Source organism: Solea solea, chromosome 9 (genome assembly GCF_958295425.1).
Source record: "Solea solea chromosome 9, fSolSol10.1, whole genome shotgun sequence".
NCBI classification, from domain to species: Eukaryota; Metazoa; Chordata; class Actinopteri; order Pleuronectiformes; family Soleidae; genus Solea; species Solea solea.
In genome coordinates, this window is record NC_081142.1 from 16,802,481 (window position 1) to 16,828,788 (window position 26,308).

Here is a 26,308-nt window from a genome sequence, read left to right on the forward strand (position 1 = left end):
ATTGGCAGAAAAATACATTTGAAATTTAACTTATTTAAGGTCAACCTGGTCTTGTTTTCAAAAGGAAGAATGCAGAAAGTGCTCCATGCAGGGATTTGTTTTACAGAAAGAGCAGCAAATCCCTTTTATCAAATCAACTGTTAATCAAAGCCTACAGTTGTTAATAAGCTGAGCAGACAAACTTACCTTCCACTCTGGCTGAGCTCTCACTGTGGAAGGAGAGTGATACCGAAACTGACACTGGAGCCCCTCAACCGGTAAAGATGGAGGCTCCCAGGTGACCCTCAGGACACCACTACTCCGACTCACTGCCCTCACATTAGTGGGTGGGTGGGGTTTCACTGCAAGGAAGAGGGCAACTTTATTTAGTATTGCATACAAGTATAACACCAACTGTGGAACTTCGAATAAACCTTGTCACATGGCGTGTACCTAAACATAAAGGTCCAGTGTGTAGTAATTAATGACATCTAATAGTGAGAATAGTGAGATTGTAACAAGTGATGAACTCCTCTGCTCACCGCCCTCCTTTTCCCAAGTGTGTCAGGAAACCTCACATACCAGAAAGAATAAAGACTCTCTCCATTATTATACTCGCTCTGCCAATTCTCCATTCTTTTTCATTGGTTTAGGCATCTGATTTATGTGGATGGGCACATGCTTCCACACGGTTCAAAAAGTAAAACACATGCTGCTCAAGAAGCACATTGGCACAAAATGGTGTCAGACCAGCTTGATCACAAGCCACGAATGCCAAACTTTTTCTTTTTGACACAAAAAGTACCAATAACTAAAACAACACATGATGACTCTAAATGATGTGGTTTCACAGCATAAACTAAGCTAGGAAAACATGTTAGACCCCAGTGTGAAATATGACCTGCCTGTTCACTGTTCTGTTTGGTGACAAGTCTCTCACCATGATCTATAGGAGAGAGGTAGATCGGTTTGGAGCTGATGGGGCCCAGTCGAGACGGCACCTCCAGCCACAGCTTGTAGCAGTTCATCCTCAGAGGCTGGATGGTGCAGGTCTCCTCCCTGGACCTGACATGCAGGCAGGTCGGCTCTGTCTCCCCCAGTTTCTCCGCCAGTTTCTCACCCGCTTTGTCCCTCTCCTCCATCACATAGCACGGCACGTCAGCCCACCTGGCATAAAAAAAGTAACGGAGGGAAATTAATGAACACCTCAATAGTGTCATCATGTTCTCCTGTGATTCATCTATTTCCATTTTGTACATTTTTCATTACCCAAAATAAACATTAAACTATCAACATAAGAACTGAGTAGCTTTGAAGTAGAAGTGTTAGACTTGTGTTTGCTCTGAGGTCATAACCGCTGACAACAGTGACTTAAAACAGTGGTTTTATTGCTATCTTCCTGGCATCAATTCACACTGTGTGGGGTTGAAAACAAGAATTTGCAGGGTGTGTCGGTGTGTTCATGAATGTGTTGTCTGGTACACTGTGTTCAGATCAGTTATGAGCGTTGATCTGAGGTTACATGAACAATTTGAAAGCTTAAAATAAAGGGACATTTGAGTCTATTTTAAAGGTCTGTGAGGGTAGAGATGTGCAACATGCTTCACCTGTTTCGAAATACTGTTTTGGTCCACTGTGTGTTCTCCCAGCTGCACTCCATTGAGTCAATATCACCGTTAGTCTTACAATTTATATCAATGGACGCTCCTGAAACACAGAGAGAGGAGCGCTTAGGTTGAGGGAAAAATAAAAACAAGCTTGACCCAGGATAGCCTCTTCACTGGAGTTTACTTTGGTTCACATTGTTGCGCTGTCACATGTCATCACTCTCCTTCCTGTCTTTGTCCACTGGTTCAGGGGACAAAAAGACAGAGAAGCATCGTTTTCCAACAACTTAAAAAGGTTAGAAGTGACTTTCAAGACAGATCTTTCTCTCTTTTTTGTATTTCTTTCTCTCTTTGAACATTTAGTTTGTCAAAACAAAGCTCACCTTCTACATAAATCTGGCTGTACGGGTGGGTCCACTCCTGAGTGCACTGCAGCAGGTCATACATCCGAGACTCTGAAGGATGCACTGTGATCTGGCTGACCTGGTTATGGGTGAAAGAAAAGTCAGTGTGCTACTGTGCAAATTTAGTGAGTGTACTTTTCTGTAAAAACAAAAACATACACAGGGAAGTCATTCAACTTTCTCCCAGAAACACAGACATGGGTATGATAGGAGTTTTTGTTCTCACCCACTGGTTGACTGGGTGGTACTGGCTGTGGTGAAGCTGCTGGTCCCAGTTGAGCACCCATAATGCCATGCTGGCATTAAAGCTGTGGTCGTTGAACACACAGTAGACTGTTACATTCTCGCCCGGCCGTGCCACGACTTTGTCAGGGATGTAGCTCACAACTGTACACAAAAAATAAGTTTTGTTTTTATTTGTTTTTGTAGCCATGAACAAAGTTTAGTGATAGAAATAAAGAGGATTAAAAGAAAGATTATTCAATCAAGCAAAACGGCTGAGTCACTCTCGACCACCCACAGGGATTTTGAATGCTGTTGTCTGCCTCATGGCTTCATATTCCTCACTGTATTTGTAGTTTGTCAGACTACTGACAGAGTGAGGTCAACTTCTCTGGCAACAAAAAGGGAAAGGAAATTGGCTCTCAACAAGGGGAAACTTGAAAACAACATGCTGTTTCATCACTCTTCGAGCTTTGAAGTTGTAATGAAAAAAAAATAGAAAAAGAATATGCCGGTCTTATATAACCAGATTCATTACTGTATAAGAAATATATAACTGCAGAATATGATTAGGATTTTACACACCCTGTAAAGCAAAAACGGGTTTCTGCTCTTCACACAGTGGCTGAGAACAGTAGTTTGTTGTTATTGTTGTTTTTGTTGGGATTTACCACTGAGAATGTACATGTTCTTTTGTCTTCATATTCATTTTTGTTAATTGAAAATGAGCTCAAATAAATAAATATCAATCAATTAATAAATTAAACTTAATCATCTGAGAACTACACATCTCCATTATTAAGATATTCTAGTGATGGAGTGATATACGTCTAAAGGTCTATTTAAGGAACCCCCTCAACCAACTCCAGGCCCTCAGATCACCTGCTGATTCTGCAGGAAAATTCAAACAATGTGTACAGGAAGAAAGACACATAGACATTTCAGAGCTTGCAGCTTGTCCTTGTTTATGTGTCTGTCTCTGTGTAAATAGCTGAGCAGGAGTGGTTCTCACTGTTTAGGTAGATGTGGTGACTCTCACTCCAGTCGCTCCACAGCGGAGGCTCCTCCAGCCCGGAGCAGCGGACCTGGACGGTGTAGTTGAGCCTGGGCTTCAGATCCAGAGACTGTCTGGGCTCTGCAGGTGCAGACACCACCTGGAGACAGAGGAAAGCACAGCAAAGACAGAGTGTTTTTATCAGAGAACTGTGACTCAATCAAAATCTGTCACTGAGCCATGACTGTGGGTGGGTTTCCATCAACCCACATTTTTGATTTGTGTCCAAATGGAAACATGAAATTCAGAAACTTTATGATGCATCTTAATGGAAACCGACCTTATGTTTGCTGTAACTAAAGTGTTAGTACAACACACAAACTAACCCACAGATCATGTGTTTTGTTAATTTTAATAAGGTAAAATATCTATTTTAATGCCATTTTTCACTGAGTCTTTTTAGATGTGGCTCACCCTAAAAACCCTTCTGGCTCTATGGCAACATAATAACTAACTAATGGAAGACATTTTCAGGTGTAAAATGTTAAAGGATTAACATACACACAAAAAAAGTGTCAGGTTGAAAACTGAGTGCTCATATTATGTTAGGTGTGCTGCAGGCCTGGAAAGAGCTGTACTGCTGTTGTTTTTTTTCATTTATTGAACATTTTACTATAAAGGAATAAAAAAGTATTAGTGCTTTGTAGAGGATGAGATATGGGATGATAATAATACACATACAGTATATATCTGGAGGACGCTAATGCTAAAAAAAAAAAAATAATGAATCTAGATCCATATCACCATAATTGCCATAATTAGGCCATAATGTACCTCAAATCATGACAGATTTGCCTGAGGTAGTTCATCGTACCAATCGGCAAATTAAAATATTATGCATATGCAACCAACCCTAGATCCCTTATGTATATACACAGGTGAGTATTTACCTGCCAGGCTGGATGAGTGCTGTTAAAGGTGTATCGGACTTCATATCTCAGTGGTCCAGCGTCACAGTCTGCAGGGTCATCCCACAGTAAAATTAGTTCCGCATCGATGGTCTGAATGTGCGAAAGGTTGACTGGAGGCTTCGGTTTTACTGTAAAGATAAAGCACATAACTGTAGATAAAGAACTCTTGTCTCAAGAGAAGAAGCAAGTCAAGTCAACACACTCGACACAAGACAAATCAAGTCACAATATTACCTTAATCCTACTCTAATTGCAGTTTCCATTTCCAAAAGGTTACCGAATCCATTTGCATTATTAAAATAAGTAAATAAACTCAAACAGACTATGTTTTCTAATTTGAGCATCCGCCTATATTGAATCTAAATCCTGTCTACAGCTTTGAGGTCATACATCATATACCTGGGTAAGTAATTAACTTTCTTCATATGATAACATATGATGTAGCAGAACTACCGCTAAAAAGGTGTCATTTGATATAATTAAGCACATCTTAAGCACGGCAGTGATCAATACTCTTTAAAGTCATCATACCAGAATGATCGATATTTAATGAATGAAAGAGTCACAATGTGTGTAAAGAAAGAAATATAGACAGTAGTGATTACATTTCTTTGCAAGCTTGCCATAAGTGGCTAATTCATTTCACCTTTTGGTTTTTACATACACATATATGAAGCTAATCTACAGAAATGTCACGTCAATTAGAACAATTTAAGACCAAATAATGCAGCTGGGGATTTTCATATTGCATAAACCATGTGTACAGGATTTATCATGAGACTTAGTGTCCGTGTCAGGTGGATTTCAGAGTCTTATAGGTGCAATTACCATGAGCTACAGTGACAAACAGAGCCAGAGATACTCGAGTGTGATGAAACCACAAAGACTGGGAGAGAGGAACGGTTACTCAACACTATGACTAATAGCTCAACCATTTATTTTCCAGACTACATTAGGGACAAGAAGATTTTTTTTTCTACATTCTGTCTGAAAGTCTAATTTCCAAAAACTGAGTTGATGCAACATCTTTTTCCAAATATAATCTCAAATCACTGCTCTCATCAAGTCACCATTCAGCTACACGGCACACAATGGCAGTTCAAGAAAGCGACATATGAACTAACTGTCCGCCTCTTCGTGTCACGTGCAAATCAACGGGAGACACACACGGGACATTGTAACTGAGACGGTGAGAACTGGAAATCACAGTCAAGCCAGACACACTCCACTGAACGTCTTTGTCTAAACACACTTATATCCCAGTCATGTCTTCCAATCACAGGTGAATCAGACTAATCTGTCCACATTAATCTCTCTGAAGCTTGCCCATGGTAAATGCTGCAGCTTCATTCATGGCTCAGTTTATTCTTGGCATGTGTTAACGCTAGTGACTGAAATAATTTGGGAGAGATAAAAAACCCCTGAATGCTTGGAACTTTTTGTTTTTTCAAGACTTTCAGTAAGTAATCATTACAAAAGAGAGATTGCTCATAGCAGTGACTTGGCAATACCAGAGTGATTGAATGTCTATAAATCAAATTAACAAATAGGTAATGAATATTTCAATGTCACGTAAATGATAAATATGACAACTATACAACAATTAAGTAGTTATGTATCAATTCATATCTTGCAATATAGGAAGGAAACCTACATTACTAAGATACGACAGTATGACAAAAACTAAATCCAAAATGTCGTACCGGGTCTGGGAGGAATTCTGAGGTGAACCGGCAGGGATGTGGCACTGGAGATGCCGATGGTTACCACGGTGATATAGCTTGCTGAAGTGTAAAGAGGGACAGAACAAACAAAGGAATCCTCTGCCTCACAGACGATGGGATTATCAGACACAGCGCTTTCATGTGGATCCTCTGTCTGTGACCTGGAAATGGACAGAGACAATTTAGTCACAATGCTTTCCTACTGAACATCGCAAAAAGTTGGAGTTAGAGAAATAAACATCGGTGAGAAACTAATGGAGCTACTTGAGAAGCAGCATTCCTAATGAATGACCTAGTAGCAGAGTGTGTGGCTGGTCTACATCTCTGCAAATGTTTTATTATTCTTCATTAACTCAGGGAAGATTTATTAGCCGCTCAAAATCAAAACACAATTAAGTACAAGATCCAATTTGAAAGACACCGCAATTATTTTCTAAAGACACAATGTGTGACAATACATACAGCATTTCTTGCTTTAGATACAAAAATGTGATTCAAAAAACAGTGAAAAGACTTTTATATGCTTGTTTTTTTTTTTCGTAAAATTTACATTTAAGATCCAAAAATGATTAATCTGACCATTTAGGAATCATATTGCAAGACCTGTCTGACCATATCCTGCTACTTCTCAAACAACTACTCCCTCATTAGCATGAAGGAGTGTGCGGTGAAAACAATTAATAGGAAACGACACTGGCAAAACAAAACAGGAATGAATTACTGTCACAGGAGCGAGCAGGTTCATACTCACAGACGCTGTAACTTCAAACCGTCCAAAGAGACCGAGGTTTGGCCATGAGACTTGACGTCACAAGTTAATTTCTCCCAGGTTTCATCAATTCTGCACAGTATGTCCAAACAGATGCCTGACAAGAAATGACACATGTTAGTGGTGTCTGAGATATGTGAAACCATGATAAAAAAGGTTTCTGAGAAAGAAGCCTGTCTTCGCTATTCTGAGATATATGTCAGCCAGGGTCACGCTAATTTTTCTCAGAAGTTGAATACTGGGTCAAAACATCATACCTGCTCGACCATCCTTTGTTCTATTGTACAAAAGTGGTAAATTTAAGAGATGTGTTGGTTTAAAAAAAGTAACTTGAATTTGCCACAGACTGTTACTGTTAGTGTCTTCAAACTGCCCTTTGACTCAGTTTGTCTTGGTTTTTTTTTTCTGAATAAAAGGCTAAATTTTGCATGAAAAAAAACTGAATCTGATTTTTGAATTCATCTACGGGCCGGTTATCAATGCTGGCGGGCCAGTTTTGGCCCAAGGGCCACCATTTGCTGACCACTGTACTAGATAATTTAAGGTAAGGTAAGGTAAGGTAACTTTATTTGTATCCTAGGGTAGATTTGGTTGCAGCTAAAACCTGTATAAGTTGTTTTGTTTTTTTGTTTGTTTTTTTTAAATTGCATATGTTTCCTGTGTTTCCTGGATGGATTCCAATAGAGTGATTGAGAAATAACTGTACTCTGTGGTTATAAGAGTATTACTAAAACAACAAATCTAATGGTGCCCTAGGACTTTTGCACAGACCTGTACATCCCTGAGTGATTTTTTTTTAGGAATTCCTTGGTTAAGTGCAATTTTTATTTTTCACAATAAACAGAACTATAGATAGATACTGAAGTCAGTATTCAATTCAGTCTATCTCTAAGAGGGTGAGGAAAAGTTGTAGACAATCAGTAATGTCGACTACAGAGCTGCTAAAAGTAGTTTTTTTTAAGTACCTTGTGAACACAAGATAATATCTTATCTTATCATACCCTTAGTATCAGTCGGTTGCACATTTCTCAAAGCAAACAGATGTAATTTGAAGCATAACAGCCTTGTACCAAAGAAAAACAAGCTCCTTCATTTGGTAAAATGATTTTTTCGGGCCACAGGGACTCACTGAGGACACATGTGGACACAGGCCAAAGTATAGTGGGGGGGGTTCAAAGTCTTTCACCTCACCTTGCAAGTCAAGCACATGCCCTAGTAATGTAGCCAGTGCAGTTGCATTAAAACACTAACATGTTTCAAAATTGCTCTAGAAATCAACAGTTCAGGTTAGAAATGCAATTCATCCCCATAGTCAACAAACTACAGGCACATAATGCCTTCACAGTGTGTGTGTTTCATCTGATATAAAATAAAATATTTATCCGTGTAAAGAGCAGCAACATGAAATGTACTTCAGTTATCAGCATGTGGCAATAGTCTTTTTTATTTTCACATTGGTGCCATTGCACTTTGTGAATTACATTTCCTAATAAGTATTCAGGCATGTCTGACTGAGTGTCGTGGAGTACTGAAGGGGGGATTTTATGATGGTGTGCTTGATAACATCCTGAGGTGTTCACAGAAAGAAGTGGCAAGACATGGTTAAATAATACACTGAGTCTACAACTTGATAAAAAAAAAAAAAAAGCCTTAAAATATTCCGCAATTCAGTTCTTCATATTAAAATTCCTAATTACTCCATAAATATTCCTTCTTTGGTTTAATAACCCTGAGATAATCATGTTTGTTGTTCCGTCAAGTCTCTCTGCAATCATTAATCCAAATCCGACTTGTCTCGGGGAACATTTTTGGTGCCGATATCAACAAAAAGATGTGAAGGAGAACGTATGACTATGATGCGAGCACGGGGAGGGAAATGACGTGTGAGAAAGTCTTAATATACCCTGCGGCCCTTGATGCGTGTGTAAAAATCAAGTTGAATAACAATCTTGAGTGACAAAATGCCTCATAAAGCAATCAGGAGGCACAGTGCTAGGCTTTAGTGCCTATGCTTAATTACCCCTGCACAGACATTAAGCAAGTAGGTCTGGCATCATTGATCTGAATGCATCACGCCGCCTCAAAGATCAATATGACAGAACAAATCTTCCTCAGCCCTCTGACTTGTGCCTGACGTCCATATTTACTTCCACGTAGACAATAGTAAGGGATTATTCTTCTAGTTACAATGGAATGGCACTCTGTAGAACACTTACCTCCGCAAGGCCAAACACACCTACATGTTAGTCATCAGGGGATTACCTTTTGGGATTATGTAATCCCAAAAGGCAAGTGAACTATCCACGACAATATCCCACAGAATTTCAAAGTGTATGTTTTAACGTGGAATGATGTGTAACTTCACAATAAAAACATTGACTGACCAAACAATTACTCGATTGATCGAGAAAATACTCGACTAGTCTCATTATTACTTTTATTAAATTTGATTAATTGATTACTTGCTCGGACTGCAAGAAAATGTTGAAAAATGTTGATCAGTGTTTCTCAAACATGGACATGATGATTTTCTCAAACGTCTTTGTTTTGTCCACAAACCAAGAAATGTTCAGTTTTAACAATTTCTTTGTTATATGGAGCAAAGTAACTCGAAGATGATCACATTTTAAAGCTGAAAAATATGAGAAATTTGTTTCAGTTATTGAAAAAATCCCTCATGTAGCCTGCCAGCTGCCAGTTTGACACCTCTGCCTCCGCCTTATTCCACATCCACCAGAGTATGGTGCAGATCATTTTAAGACCTCTGGATTCAGATAAAAAATGATGACCTTAACTTTTTAATTATTGCATTCTAACCTGAACTTTAAGTATTGCATTCTAACCTTACATTAACAATGGAAGAGCAGCTGGTTTGATTTCATCATGACTAATAAAAGGAGCAGGGAATCCCCATCGACCACACTGTATGATGTGGTCACAAGCCCGCTGATGGGAGACAGTGAGGGACATTAGGTGAAAATCCACTGAAGTGTAACGAGCCAGTCGAGTTGATCTTTAGGGGGCAGCTTTGTCATTGATGAGCGATGCAGCCGCGGGCAAATCATGACTCTGTGACACACACAGCATCATTTTGTTTATTTGTTCTAATAAGCACGAGCCACATCAAACAGACGCACTGTTGTAACCATGGTTCACAAGTGTGTCATTTCGATCTTTCTAGTAAATATTATGCCGAGGTTCCCCCCCCGAGCAGAGATCACTAAGGGATAAAATTTGGATTCAGTGAAGGTCTGCTGTAAAATCCGCCAAGAGGATTACTCTGTCGCCCGCTTTGATCTTAATTTTGTTTTCATACTTTCCAGTTTCATCTCCTCTAACACCTTCCCACTCTAAGTACTTCATATGTTCGTCACATCATGACTGGATTACTGCAATGCTTTACACTTTGGGGTAGATGAGTTGTCTCTTCACCCTCTTCAGCTGGTCCAAAACGCAGGAGAACGTATGCTGATGGGGAAGAGACAACGACGTGATCACATCATCCCCTATTCTGCCTTCACTACACTGTTTATTAGGTATTATATTGCTTGTTTTTAAGTCATTGCAAAATACCCCCCACCTTATTTGACTGACTTGTTGCACCTTCATGCTCCAGTCAGAGCACTGAAGTCGATAATTGCTCCTGGATGTGTTTTACTGATTATTATTTGGTGACTTATTGTATTTTATTGCTCCTTTTAACTTCATTTAAGCACATAAAGCATTTTGGGGCAGCGGGGCTTGTTTTTAAGTGTGCTATATGATCTTCTGAACTTCTAGCTGTCATTTTCCAAGGTATCAATGATGTGATCAGCCTTGCCTTTCAAAAAATGTTGTCTTTCTGCCTTTGTACTCCTGCTCTGCTGTCATACACGACGTCTAGCTCAACATCACCCCCACCACCATCTTTGCTGCCTCAAGTGATCCATTATTCTTAATCCTTCATCTTATCAGGTCACCAACCATCCCCACCAGTGTCTGGACTTCTGAGAATTCAGATAGTTGTTGCTCTGAAGCGTGAAAGCCTTCAGCTTGGTCCCAATCACCACAGACCCTTTAATGGATATATTATCAAATGGTGATGCACTAAGTATGATATGATATGATATGATTAAAATGTGAGTGTATATGACAGTTTGTGTGTATGTAAAGATCTGGAATTTAAGGACCATTTCTGTGTGTTTTTAAAAAGTCAATTTCAAATAAAATCTTTGGATAATGTGAATATGCCTCCAGAATGTTGTCACTGAGTTGATTGCAAGACAACTGTGGAAAAGCAGTCAACAAATCCTTCTCGGCAACTCAGCCAAGACTGACAGAGCCCTGACAAGCCCTGATCAAACATCAAACCCATGGAATAGCACTAAAAAGACTGATAGATAAATCAACCGTTAGTCAAGAAGCATTTTTTCATACCAGTGTTGAATGAACTGCTGTGGCCAAAGGGCTCATGAGGACGTGACTCGGATGTCAAGCTCTTGAAGCTGCAGTGGGGTTGGTGTGGGAGGACTGATTCAGAGCCGTTGGTCCCCGGTGTGTGCGCGCCGCCTCCCTCCACATTAAAGTGGGTTGTATGTGAATCACAGCACAGCTCATCCTGCCATGGTAAGTCCAGGACACCTGCCAGAAGAGAGTCTCCGTCCTCTGGCTCCAAACACCAAACACCTGTTCACAAAGAGGGAAAACAAGTGAAGAAAAGTTAGACATAATTTGACAGAACAAAGAAAAAACATTAATATAGCGTGTTTGTTATGGAGATATGGAGGGTATATAAAATTTGAAGAAACATGCTTTAAATGATGTGTTTTGTCCCAAACTTGGTGTTTGCACGGTGCATTAAGACATCGATATATTTTGAACCTTTGTTATATTCCAAACAAAGAAAACTCAATTGCATTCATTGTCTACCTCTTTAACCTCCACATGAGGGCCGCGGGGGCGGGGGGAATCCCAGCTGACATTGGCCGAAAGGGGGGAAAACAACGCGGACAGGCCGCCAGTTCATAATGAAACAGAAAAATACCATGAGAAGAACACGGAGACCCTGTTGGTAGCTGCAATGAAATGAACCATACTCAAGGGAAATATGCCAAATGTAACACAATAAATCTGAAGGACTTGGGTGTCAACACTAGTATGGAGCCATGGTGTGCAGTGCAGCAGGAGGTCATTTATAGACTTACACACTGTGACCTGCAATTTCTTCAAAATTCAGCAATTCTACAGCTCAATGGGAAAATGGCACCTCCAGGTTGAAACTACAACCAATATCTGACAAAATGGCAACACTGATTTTCAAGACTTGTCCATCAAAAAAGTCACGAGAACTGTGACATCTTGTTACATTCAGTAAGTGAAGCTATGTGGCATACATTTTACAATAAAGCTTTCTGTGAAGCATATTTTACATATATCTAGTAATTAAGTTAAGTTCTTTTTATATAGCACCTTTCACAAAGCGCTTTACAATAAATATTAAAAGAATGGATAAAAACATAGACACAAAACACAAACTCAAAGCCATAAAAACCCTTGTCTAACTAAAAGTCTGCTTGAATAAAAGAGTCTTTAGCTGCTTTTTAAATGAATCCACACAATTTAAACAACGTAAAGACGGAGGCAGCGCGTTCCACTGCCTGAAAGGCTCGATCCTCTCTGGTCCCAAAGTTTGTTTTGGGAACAACTAACAGCCTCTGACCTGAAGACCTCAGGGTGCGTGTGAGGTAGTATCAGGTCAGAGATGTAAGAGGGAGCTTGTAAAGTAAAGCTCTAAAAGTAAGGACCAGAATTTTAAAATGTACTCAAAAATGAAAGGGTAACAAGTGGAGGCAAGATAAAACTGGTTTGATGTGTTAGTTAGTTAGTTAAAAGCCGAGCAGTAACCGCCTGAACAGCCTGGAGATGGTCGAGCTCTTCCTCATTAAAACAAGTAAAAAAGACAGTTACGGTAGTCTAAACGAGAAGACATAAAAGTGTGATGAATCATTTCACGTTTGGCATTGCTGGGTCATATTTGATGTGAATTGCTTTGCGAATTGTAGCAGAAATATAAATGTTATCTTTATGTCTTTATGGGAGGAAAAAGTATAAGTTTTTTGTGAGAGTAATTTTGATGAAAGTAAAACAAAGTAAAACAAATCCTGAGGAAATAATTTTTGACAAACACAAACAGTAGCTAGTGTGAAGCAATCTTTGTGTGTGAAGAAAGATATTATCACAGACAGCATCACTCTGCTGTTAATTACATATGTACTGGAGGTGGAAATTTAACACAAAGGTGGCAGCAGAGACGCTGATATTGCTGGAGTTTATCTCTGCTGTTATAAAAACTACGGACTGATTGTGGAATGAGAAAAACCAATGCTAGAGAGAAACTGATAGTAAACAAAGACACCAGTTTTCAATTTAGACCACTTAAAAGTTTTTTGCTGTCTCTTTACTTGCATAATAACTTATTTGTGAGTTTAATATATGCATGTTTGTCCCTGGAAGTCCAAATATCCAAGATACAGCTGAACTGTATATGCACAATCACATAGGAGATCGAACTTACCACGGGATACCAGGAAAATGTGCATCAGGATCGGCAACATTGCAGACGAAACCCTGTGGAGAGATGCAGAGAGAATGAGTAATGAGTAATGTAGGATCCACAGAGGAAAAGTTCAAACTAGCAGGGTGATAAGAGAAACACGGACTGTACAAAAAAAGAAAAAGCTAACATAAAATGATGCAGCACAAGTCATCATTGATTTAATGTGGCCTAAATGGAGTCTGAAATGTTTGCAAAAGAACGGGTCTAATGGCTAAGTAATGAGAGGTGTACACATGGAGCGCCATGCTGGGAAACAGGTAAGAGTAACACAGACACACAGTGCAGCGGAAAAACTTCTCTACAGATGTAATCTAATGACTCATGAGATGCAGAGTCGTTCATGTGAGGCATGATGACACAAGACGTTGGCCTGCAGTTTCCAGTGCTCCAAAAGACAGACGTTTCCTTGTCTGCTGACACTCAGACGTGTACTGTGTTCATCATAATTCATCTCCCAGTCTAGAAATTAGCTCATGTGACAACACCAGGAAAATATCTACAGTGCTATAAAAGAAGTTATTGATTTTTATGTGTCTGCAAAACACAAGGTGTGGATTCTTTAGTTTCATTGCCTTTTTGAAAAATACTTTATAAAACTCAATGGGACTTTAACCTGGTTAAATAAAAGTAAATGGAATAAATATTAAAAAAAATAAACACCTGCTTTATTAAACTTATAGATCAACTTCGCCTTTGTCCTTCACCTGCTCTTAATCACACCTAGTGATTGTTCAGGCACTGGTGATTGTTCTGAACAGTTTAATGTTATTGTGACATTAAATACACATCGAGCGTTCATCTTCCGATTAACACTGTTTTTTAAATTGCAAAAATCTGTGCGTGTGCAGAAATCGAAGAGACTTTTAGGACTAGAGACTAAAAATAAACAAAAATAATCCACAAGATCCTGCAGAATCTGCTCTGTGCATATATGACGGCATATATATGACGGCATTGAAATCGTTTTACATCACATGCATCTGCGCAATATCATAGCGCATGATTTCTGAAAATATACCATGTCAACTAGTGATATCAGCACGATATAAACTGTTGAGAAATATATTTAGATTTTTTGGCACAAATAAACCACTGCCATTGTTGCGGGCGAGTGCGCCTGCAGTTATAAAACGAATCAATGATTATTAGACTAAAACATGAAATATGCCAATTCTGATATGTTCATGTACTCAAAACGGACGGAGCAACATAACCCAGACAAGATTGCTTACCGTTTTTTTTATTGGATATGCCATGTTTGTAGTCGAGCTGTGATTTGCAAACTTTGCATTCGACTTTTTATCGCCATCTATTTTTGGATGCATGTTCTCCCCATTTGTACATGGGTTGTCTCCAGGTAGTCCAGCCGTCCAAAAAAACATGCAAAATTAGGTTTGGTTGGGGAAATTAGGATTAGGATAATCGGACACTTTAAATTGAGCATAAGTGTGAATGTGAGAGTGAGTGGTGTGTCTATATGTTGACCCTGCGATGGACTTTTGTCCATTGGCTCCAGTTCCCTTGTGACCACCGTCATGTGGAGGCAGTAGACAATGGATGGATGGCAAATTCAATGCATGATCTATGATTGTATGTTGGGTTTGGATTCCCCTGGAGGTGAGATTATGTTAGTGTTACTTTTTTTTCACCAACCCCAAACCCAAGACACAAACCATTTTAGACTCAGACTGAGGGCTTCATCAGCAGGAGGGAGAAAACCCCCCATCACGCTCAATCCAAACATCCGTGCTTTCACTGCTAATGAATTCAATTTGACTATGCCACCTCACTAACAAACGTGCTGCAACACTTACATGGTCCTGGTCATTGTGTGAGCATGGCCCCGCTGCGCTTCAGTCAGGGTGAGACTCGCTGAGGAGAGAGTGAGGAGAAACAGAGACGCTTGTGAGAGGGTTAAACTGATGAAACACTGATTACACTGATATGAAACGGTGCTGCGAGCCAGAGATTAGAGGAATAAGTAACTGAATAAATATCTGTGACCTGATGATTGTAATACATTACGGTGAAAGATATGCTGAATTTTCCTGGCAAAGATGAAACCAGATGGACTGAAGAGTCAATGTTTCAAGTGGTGTTTCAGTATATCAAAGCTACTGTTCATTCAATAACAATATTTTGACTTTTACACACTAGGAACCCCTGACTATAACTAATGATTAAAACAGTAGGCTGTGAATAGGCAGGCACATTGAAGAATATCTGCTGCAACATGACTATAAAATGTTATATAATGTTAATTTCACTACAGAACAAACTAAATGAGCTCTGTTGGGCACGGGGAAAAACATATATACACTGGCCCAAGCACTGATACATATCAGATACTGGTTCATAGAGAATTCTGAAACTGTGAAAGCTCCAGTGACTTTTAAATCTGTCTTCAATTAAAAAGATAAAGGAGAAAACGGATGGGTGGACTTCACCAACTATACCATGATCATAAAACTACAACAAATATCGTAAATGCTGTGTTATTTTAGAGCTTTTGTTATCATTACATCCCTTCTAGTCAAGTATGTTCCCTGCACTTTACTCCTTGTTGTTGTTGTGTTGTGTTACCAATCAAAACCTGAAAGGCAATTAATGAATAACAGCGACATCTATTAATTCATTGATATGCTAGACCAGGACAAACACACGGTGAGTGGATGCAGTGGAAAAACAACAGCAGGGATAAAATGTCTGTGTGTCTGTGTGTGTGGGGAACCATATGTTCAGTGTGTGTGTGTTTACTTGCATTCGTGACCTCTATCGGACCTTCACTGGCATCAGCTACCGACCTTGTCAGGTCTAGTAGTCATGGAGACCAAAACCTGGTCCTAATGAGAGCCTGATTTCCGATGAACCAGTGAAGTTGTGTGTCCTAAAAAGAATAGCTGTGCAAACCTGTGTGTGTGTGTGTGTGTGTGTGTGTGTGTGTGTGTGTGTGTGTGTGTGTGTTTAATAAGGTAAAAGTTGTCAATGTGTGACAACCTGTCATCCTGTATAATGTGAACAGGGAAGTGCACATCTGCCATCACCTTCAGGTGTGTGTAAAAAAAAACCTACCTGTTGAATGATAAACATCAGTATTATTCCCTATAAGAGAAGTAATGAGCTGTCATGTAGCAGTTCTGTGTTTTAATAACGAGGTTTCAATTTCTGTATTAATAGAAACTGCAACACCGAGCGTATCGCAGGCAACACGTTTGCGCAAGTGCACTTTGCATTACTAATAATTTCAGATATAAAACTCACAAAGGATTATAAATGTTAAAGGAAGGTAATTAAAAGAGTAAAAAAAGAGAGAGATAATAAAGTGCAGAAGTATACAGGCCATACAACAAGATCCTTAATCTGAACTCCTCAAACAGGTGACATAAAACAACTTTTTGACCGTCCATAAAATGCCTCTGAATGTGTTTAAAGAAGTCAGTGTCTGTAGAGAAATTATGCTTTGCAGCTCATACCATGTCCATGGTGTCAAAGATCATATTATTTAAACTTGTGTTTTAATATTTCATCTATATTTACCAGTAACTTCACTTTGAAGATTTAACTGTATACATAATTGTTCCAAGAGTTACTGTTAAAGGCAGATTTCCGTTTTAATCTTAGCATGCAACCACTTTCATTTGCATGTTAGACAGAGATACTGTACACAGGATTTAAAAAAATAAATAAAATCAATTTAGCTCATACTTTAATTAACCAGACGAGTCCTTCTGTAATGTAACATGGTACAGTTTTAAAAGAAAAATTAAAAAACTGATTTGCAACAACACTGCCAACACTGGTCTGGCGTAATAAGAGATATTAATAGGACAGCTGTCACAATATAGGCAATACAATCCAACGAATGTATATAATACCATAGTGTATATTAGGTGTGCAACCATCAGCAACTCATAGGCAAAATCCAGCTCAAGAGAACCGGTGAGCTTATAGGTCTTTCTTTATGAAAATAACCCTATAAATGTGATTTTTGAAACTATAACTGTGAAAATTGTGCTGTGCCTGGATCGGGTCATGTTTATGACAGATGCTATGACTGACCAACACACACAGGTGTTCACTGATTGTGTTGGCTTGAGAGTTTTGAGCTTGAACGTTGAAGACAATGTGTTTAATTGTCATTAAATGTTAATTCAAAGTCGCACATGCAGGGTTTATTGGTTGCTGTTTGGGAAAACCTTTCAATCATCATCTCTAAAAGAGAAAGCAGCAGTGGTCAAGACACTGAGTGCATGATAGCTTCAACAAAGCACTGAGCCAAGGACACAGTGTGACACATCCATGACTGCAGCTCTGCACACAGAGACACAGTCAGCAGACTTATGGCAAGTATGACTTTTCTTAATTAATATTTCAGAGATTAACATCATTTAAAATAGTCATTTTTTACCTGGACTATCTCAACATTCCCCAGAAATACACCTTTCAACATCTATAATTACATTTTGAGCAGTAAATTTTAACTACTTGTTTTTGCCAGTTTAATACAACCCAGATTGTCTGCAGTTTAATTCTGACTAGTTAAAACTGAAAGTTGCAATATCTTGAGGTCAATTAGATGTCTCAAACGTGGGTCTCAGTTAAGAAGTAATGTGATTGCAGACGTCTAATACGTCAAATTACTTGTTGTCATTTTTGTCAATAATATTAGAAATCACCATTGCATGTTGGTGGAAACTAATAATAGCCTTCTAATGACATTGACAGTGCTGCATGAAGTATTTTTAACATAACATTGGGTTTTAAAGTTAAATTAAATGCAGTCAGATGTTAGTTTACCACACAACTAACATCTGGTCACGTTGCACAAGCATATTTAATAATAACATGTGTTGCTTGTGTTATATCGATAAAACCCTGCCCATAGCTGAATAATCAGTTCATCGTTTATAACACTGTTAATGTACTGATCATTTGCAAGCTGTTTTGATAACTGATTTGTCAGTTAGATGTGCTGCTCATGTTTGCCTAGTATCAGGGTAAACTGATTCTATCTAACAAAACTGTAATGAGTCGGCCGAGTACATGAAGGACAAGCTTAACAAGGATGTGAGACCAACCACCAGGATGTAATAAAAACAACAGGGTGAGCAGGGGCTGAATGAGCAGAGGAAAGGGGTTCAATGGGAGGATGTTATTTAGTTCATCATTTAAAAAAAAAAATTATAAAAAAAATGTATATCACACATTCACAGGCAGATACATTCAGTCTTTGTCCACCAGCCTTTTACTGTGTTACTTTTACTAATGCACCAGACAGCTGAGATGTTCAAACTTTGATGCTCGTTACCTCAGCTGCACACTGAGCAACTCATGACTCATTTAAGGAACAGAGGTGTTGGTTCATCTAAATTCATCAGTGAGTGCTGCTGTGTGCCAGAGCCCCTGTCTCCATTCTCTACTTTGTAAAGAAACAAAAAAGAAAATGTTATCACCTCGCCTGGATTAAGACAACATTGTGAAAGTATTTTCCACATGCATGCATGACGAGCTCTGCCCCGTCTTCCTATGAAAGTCAGACTCCACCTCAGCCAAATATTCATCCAGGTCTGACTCACCCAGTATTGCCAGCCCTGAGACACTGAACATGCATGAAGGTGCTGAGACTTGTTCCCACATCACCGTCTGCCACAGCAGCAACAAGTCCTTCTGTTTTTCTGACTCTAGCAACACATTTATGTCACATACACTGATTTGTAAAAAAGTGGCTACTTCCTCATGATAGAAATAAAATAAAGACTAGTATATAATGTCGGTAGTAGTAGTGGTGGTAGAGGTGGATGTTTGCCTTCAAAAACACATGAAAAAAGATAAATATGTGTGAAAGGTAAATGCAAACTTGCCATATATGAATATTTAACAGTGTGTTTTTATTTACAAAACCATTCTGGGTTTTATTCCTTACTATTTGTCCTGTCTTTAAACAAGGAAACATGGAAGTCACAATGTGTCTTGCAATGTCTCCTCCCCAAATTACAATCTGAACTTTCAAAATTCAAGCCCTCATTACACTGAATGAGTTTAAAAGCTCTGGTGAAATCGTTTCGGTCTACCTTGACTGTGTCTGTAAGTGTTTTATGTAACTTTAATTCCATCTGTGTTGTTTGTTGATTTTTTAATGTAATAATGCTGCTGTTGCTGCCCTCTTGGCCAGGTGTCCCTTGCAAAGGAGATCTTCTGACCTCAATGGGACCAACATGGTTAAATAAAGGTTAAATAAATAAATGCAATGTAATTGCAAGTTAACACATTACGTAAACACACTTTGAGACAAGCACAGAAAAAAACATGTAACTGATGTAAATCTAAAATGTACACCTCAATTAACTGGTTTCTTCAACTTTCACTCATGAGCAAATCTTTATCAATACTAATCGAACATGTATCGCGATACTTTACGTTTTTTTAATCGTGATAACGTTTTTGGCCATAGCGCGTGCGTCTGACACGCAGGTAAAAAAAACCACAGCAAATGTGAACGGTAAACGCGGTTAAATAACGGCTCGACAGCAAAACACACACAAATGAAAGTTTAACCGAAGTGAGTGATTCCACACGTATTCGTGAAAAATGTCATACTCAACATTCAAAGTCAGAGAAGAGAGAGCGAGAGTAATGATAACGAGACTAAAGTGTTCTTACGTCGTCTGTTGCCGTTGAATTCGCGTTCAGGTTTCTCAGGTTCGTCCGAGTCAGAGGTTTTACACGTGAGCCGAGTTTAAATCCTGAGAGGAGAAGAGTCTGTCACAGCGAGTTGTCCATGACTGAGACAACACGAGTGTCCTGTGGAGGATTTCCCACACTTTCCATTTTCTCTCACACACACACTCTGCTGCTGCTGCTGCCGTTTCCCTGACGTCAGGCTCAGCTGAACCTCTCAGCGAAGAAACACAAGACTGAGAGCTCAGCTGAGAAGAGACAGCAGTCAGGAGAGGAGGGGGGAGAGGAGGGGGGAGAGTCACAGATCAGCAGCCAACCCAGTGTGGTGTGTTCAAGAACACCTCGCAAATCCATGTTCAACAAAAATAATGATAACTATTTTTTTCTTGAAAGACATTATGGTAAACTAACATCTGACTACATCTAATTTTTACTTTCAATCTTCCTCCCAGAAGCCAATATTATGTTCATGTATTACTGTCAATATCATTAAAGGGTTATTTTTTTATGATGATATACAATAGAGCTGAAACAATTACTCGATTAATTAATCGATTATTAATCGATTACTACATGAATAGTCAACAAGTGAGTCTTCACCTCTGCACATGACTCTGTTGCGGTTATTCTATAGCTAAATAATCAAACATTTAGGTGCTTGTCATCTCGTGGCATAAGACAAAGCTAGAATGACATCTTCCTAAAAAAGAAACGTGCAGTGGAAAGGGCCTGATAAAGGACACCAACAGTGAAAATCCCTATGTTGTTGTAAGACGGCCAAGCCAACATGTGACGACAAAGGTTAGATAAAGCCAAAGCTTTTATTGTCATAAACAAACAGTTAAGTCAATGGATTGAATAAAAATGTGCTGTGTGTGACCTTATCTTTCCTTCCTCAGTAGAACTGGGGCACTGACACTGCTGCTTATCAACAACTGGCCGGTATGATAGTAAACTGCTGGCAACATGACACCAACTCTTCAATGGTCCATAACCTTGTCGTGTTCCACTGTATTCCACTCCCTAATTCTGTAGAAGAAAGGCGGCCATTGTAGACGTCAATGCTGTGAAAGGTGGTGCGCTCCCGGCTCTTTCAAGTGTTTCAACTGTCACACTCGCTGTGTTTGTAAAGACTTAAACCTATTCCAGCGTTGTGCAGAAGGAGAGATGAGCAAACACACAAGTGATGAAGGCCTCGGCAAACACTCAACTCCCTTTTCAAAGTTTCCAGATGTGGATCCTTGGCTACGCCACTAATTCAGGCGACTTTTCCAAACACAAACACAGACCAGTCCAGTGAAGCCATCACTTATTTGAATGGAAAATGTCCCTGATGTTATTTTAGGACTTCTGCAGAGATTTGCATGTGAAATATGAATGATCTGATTGTCCACCGCGATACAGCCTGAAATGTCAGGCCACACTTTTAATTTCCATGTTGCATCATTTGAAACAACAGAGCACTCTTTATGACTGATGTCCAAACATATTATATATATTCTATATATATAATTAGACCATAGATCATGAACATGCTGTATGAATGCTGTATATTATTCATGGGTGGATATCAGAGTCTGTGTCACTGGAAAATGAATGAAAACATAAAGTAAAGTTAAGAGTTAAGAGAAAAAGATGTCCATTTATGGAGACAGGATATAGAAAACAGGCTCAGTGTTTCCCACAATTGCATTGTGCACAATTTCCAATCGATTTCTTGGGTTGACTGCATTCAAAAACTGAAAACATTTGCTGTCCTTCCATTTTTCCATCCTCCCATTGCCTTGCATTCATCTTCTACTGCTTTATCCTCTGGTGGTGCTGATGCCAATCCCAGCTGGCAAAAGGCGAGGTACTCTCACGCTCACACCTCCAGTCAATTTAGAGTGTCCAATTGTGCCTATAATCCCCCCTAATCTGCATGTTTTTGGACTGTGGGAGGAAACTGGAGAAGCCGGAGAAATCCCATGCACGGGGAGAACATGCAAACACTAATAGAGAGTATTGATCCTTTGTAACAATAAAAACTGCACAGATAAACCTAATTTACTAAATTAATTAAAAAAGACAGAATCGTTAATTTCTGTGTTTGCTCATTAAAATTAGCCTGTGTTTTGCAGGTTTCTCCTCTCCTTCGATCGATACAGTAATGTCCACCAGTTATCAGCAGCCCTGTACCTGGATATGGCTGTGGTTTTGCACAGATATTATAAGAGGAGATGTAACACGGCATAATCACAACAGGCTGACATACAGAACACAGGTGTTGCTGACTGTGGATGTTATTAATAATAATATTAATAAGTGAATATCAAGCTGACAAGCTTGTGGCTGGTTTTTCTTCAGGTGTGAATCCTAATTAAGCCCAAGGTGTCGTTCTACTGAACAATACCACACGCTCGATTGTAGTAAACCCCTCAATGGACAAACCATAATACTGACGTTACGGTTTTCGCAGAGCCGCAGTGTGAGTGCACACACGTGTGGCGGGTTTTGTGTGGTTAGCGACATGGTGTCACACCTATGATCCCTGCAGGATAAACTATTAATTAAACATTTGTTTCCCGGATTACAACTAGATCTATAACTTGGCTAAGGCGTGGTTGCATTGTTATGCGTGCACGCATAAAATCATCAGTAAGTCTTAGTGCAGTAATTACACCGTTGTTGGGTTTTCACATGGTCATTTTAAGCAGGTTGTACTATCGTGTTTACATTTTATAAAACAATTACCTAAGGAAAGGTCAGTGTTAGCAATATATTGCATTTTAATCCAGTGAAGTATGTCAACTTCATTTTGTGTGCAGATCGATATATATATACATATATATGTATATATATACATATATATCTATATATAAATATATAAAACACCATATGGTAGGACTGGGCGATATATCGATATTATATTTATATCGTGACATGGGACAAGATAACGTCTTGGATTTTGGATATCGTCATGTCTTGATAAGGTTTCTGTGATGGCATTTCCTAGTTAATTATACTGAATACATTTGTCAAATACACCAAATATTATAAATTAAATATGTATTGGGCCAAATATACTATAATCGACACAGTTATAGTGAAAAAAGTCATTTAATAACAGTTAAGTAGTAGTGATTTGTGTTATAGATAAAATATGACCCTATTTATAGGCAATTTCATTGTCAATATCCTTCATTTAACATTAAAAAGCCAAAGAAATAAACCGCGTATTATCTGAAATGAAATATCTGTACTTTAAGCATGTTGTTCATTTAATACAGGTCATAAACTGCAGACATTTTGAGTGCATTTACAGTGTATTGTCACTCCTATTGATATCGAATTATATCAAAAAAATGTATATCATGGTAAGATTTGTTTCCCATATTGCCCAGCCCCACTATTTGGAATCAGGACACAGCTTTTAGCAGAGAATACTGTACATTTCAGACTTTAGACCCATGTTAGACACACTCTCATTGAGACCTATATGATGGGCAATTTATTGGATCCATTCTGGTTCATAACCTACAAGACTGAACTGGAGCATCTGGAAGGAAAACCACAGGGAGAGACGTGCTACATCCACATAGAGGAGGACACGGCTGGGCGCCAGATTTTCACTCAGGGCCCTTTAGTTTTGCATGGCTCTAATCACAAAGCCATTATGCTGCTGAGGTTAGAACTAAGACCACGTTGAGATGTGGAAGTTATGGGTAAAATCAGGGAAAGCCACAGTGAAAATGCACTCACTTTTTCTTTTTGTGAGTCGTGAGACAATTCCTGCAGCTGCTTTCAACCGTTATGTTGTGTACAAAACAAGATGTGTCAAAATGTGTTCTTGCCTACGCTTGTTTGAAAATTACTCTCCTGCATATGCGTCATGATGGTTGCACTTATCTCTCATTTAAAACCCATTAATCATTATATATGTGTGAATTTGGCTCAATATTGTCAGCAGTCTGACATCACTCTGTCCCTGTAGCCTGCAGTTACAGTGAGGGATTACAAGCATCTGACTCTTCCACTGCAGCAGGGAGTAAAAAAGAAGAACCGTTATATTCATCTTTAGTTCCCTTTGCTTGGTGATACAGAATATTACTGTTTGATGCAAATCAGCAAACTGGTGAATAATAATATTTAAATTACAATTTCATGCCTCATCAAGCTTTGGATGCTAAATATAATTTCAGGAGGAGATAACCATTAATATTAAGGCACTGCAATTATTGCAGCTGCTATAATCAATCACAAGAATTATATCAAAAGTGTTATTATGGTCTTTATAAAAAAAAGCTGCTCAGACATTATCAGGTTAAAAATGAAACGCACCATCTCAGCAGCCAACGACCCCACATAGAATGATGTCATCTCTTGAATGACATCATCCCAGTGTGATGGGGCGGGCACAGGAATGATATCATCCTTTTGGTATTTTAAGTTTGAGTGAAGATATTTCCGTGGTCTAAAAACACTTTATTTATTCATATTATTATGTTTCAGTGTGCATTTTACTCTACCATATTTATATGTAGAATAAAATGCCTCACACTTGCTTTGTTCAGCCCGAAAGACAGAATGGAGTCACATTATATTTATCAATTTATTTAATTGTTTGTCTTTTTATGTAGCTATTTTATTCTACTTTCACCAGGTAAAGTGTTAAAACTGTTGGCCAAAATGAATGGATAAATTGATTAATAATCTATAATATAAAGCATGAGCAAACGCCACATACCATTACGCGATCATTAATCAATTACTAAATGAATCGTCAACTATTTAGATAATCGATTAAGTGATTTTTAAAGATTCAAACCAGTTTCTGTTTTTTTTTTTATCTTCTTTAATGTGAATATTTTCTGGTTTCCTTGCTCCATATAAACAAAGAAATCATTCAAACTGAGTCATTTTGGTTTGTGGACAAAAACAAGCCGTTTGAGAACATCATCCTCATTTCCAGGTCTGAGAGAGAATTATCAATATTTTGACACTTTCTGACAGTCCATGGACTGAACGATTAATCGAATAAACGGGAAAATAATCGACAGATTAATCGCTTATGAAAATAATCCTTAGCTGCAGCCCTAATATGGGTCAATAAAAGCACAAAGTGGCAAACAAGACAATTTGCAAACAGGGAAGCACCAATAAAATCACATGATCTCAGTCATGATCCCACTTTAAGATGTGTAACTGTTATGTGTGAGTACATGTATTGGAGTCAGCATTATCAGCCTTTGAACTCCACTCTTGGTTGGATTTGATCAATATCAACCATTTAGCGTTGGAAAAAGGAAAATAAATGTCCTCGGGTATAGTATGTCATCCTGCTTTGTCACTGTGACGTCATTTCATCACGGTCCTCACCATATCAGTGCTGCTTAGGCTTTGTTGTTCTGAGCAGAGAGAGAGAGAGAGACGGTGTCATCACTGCAGAAGATGAGCTAAGTGTTGTTGTTTTTTGTTTTTTTTAAACTGTGCCAACATTATAGGATGATTTAAAAATAATAAGGAAAAAAAACCTGGTCTGTAAAGCTCTCTGTCTTGGACAGGGAAGCCTTTCATGAATAATTCATCAGATGCTGCACAAAAAGGCAAATCCCCCCGGAGAGTGGGAGGGCTGGTGTGTGGATGCCAGTGAGGTGATGTCATTCCTACAAACTGGTTCAGATGACGTCGCTGAAAAGGATGACGTCATCTTCTCAATTCTCCTCTGCCTACACAGTCTTTCACATTCAGATTACTCTCTTTTTTATGATCATCTGATTGACATGAGAAGCCATGACTCTCGTCTCGCTCTCTCTTTTCGGAGCAGATGAAGACCCATTGTTTCTAAGAAATGACGATAACGGTAACACACCACTGGCTCTGGTCTCAGCTCTTCTCTTAAAGGAGCACTGCAGAGGTTTGGTGTTGCATTTCCTCTGTAGTGGTGCACTTGTTTAGTGGCCCGAGATATCCTGACCTTTTATTCCTTCTTATCTTGCATTTATTTGTTGTATTATTCCATCCACAATTCTTCTACTACTGTAACAAATCATACAAACAAAGTGAATAATAAAGTGATATTCTATTCTAATCTAACTCAGTCTGAACTCAAGTTTCTCTAACAATAAAATGATGACAAGCAGCTGTCTCAAATGATATGATAATGCAACATGATACAATGATGCAATATGATGCAGTAAAATACCATATGATATGACTTTATTGTCCCAAGAGGGAAATTTGTTTTGGGTTCAGTGGTGCTGCATACATTACAATCAATAGTCTGTATTTATTTAACAATCAATAAACAATAGCTACACAAATCGCAGTTAATCATTTGAAGAAAATATAATTAAGAAATGACTCATCTGTCCTCCTCAGGTTCT

General features: G+C 38.7%; 1 protein-coding gene across 2 annotated transcripts in view; it reads right to left on the bottom strand.

Moving 5' to 3' along the window:
• Positions 1-26,308, bottom strand: part of lepr (leptin receptor) — a 42,753-nt gene that overhangs the window by 7,231 nt on the left and 9,214 nt on the right. Inside the window, exons 1-13 of one of the 2 annotated variants that reach the window (XM_058638863.1) lie at positions 19,926-20,188; positions 15,080-15,137; positions 13,224-13,276; positions 11,087-11,335; positions 6,653-6,767; positions 5,881-6,062; positions 4,157-4,305; positions 3,225-3,366; positions 2,217-2,377; positions 1,970-2,069; positions 1,587-1,686; positions 920-1,146; positions 187-341 (exon numbers count right to left, since the gene is read on the bottom strand). In XM_058638863.1, coding sequence (XP_058494846.1) covers positions 187-341; positions 920-1,146; positions 1,587-1,686; positions 1,970-2,069; positions 2,217-2,377; positions 3,225-3,366; positions 4,157-4,305; positions 5,881-6,062; positions 6,653-6,767; positions 11,087-11,335; positions 13,224-13,276; positions 15,080-15,093 — 1,647 coding nt within the window. In that variant the 5' untranslated portion in view covers positions 15,094-15,137; positions 19,926-20,188. Of the gene's footprint in view, positions 1-186; positions 342-919; positions 1,147-1,586; positions 1,687-1,969; positions 2,070-2,216; positions 2,378-3,224; positions 3,367-4,156; positions 4,306-5,880; positions 6,063-6,652; positions 6,768-11,086; positions 11,336-13,223; positions 13,277-15,079; positions 15,138-19,925; positions 20,189-26,308 lie in introns of those variants that run through there. The other variant, XM_058638864.1, reaches the window with a different exon arrangement.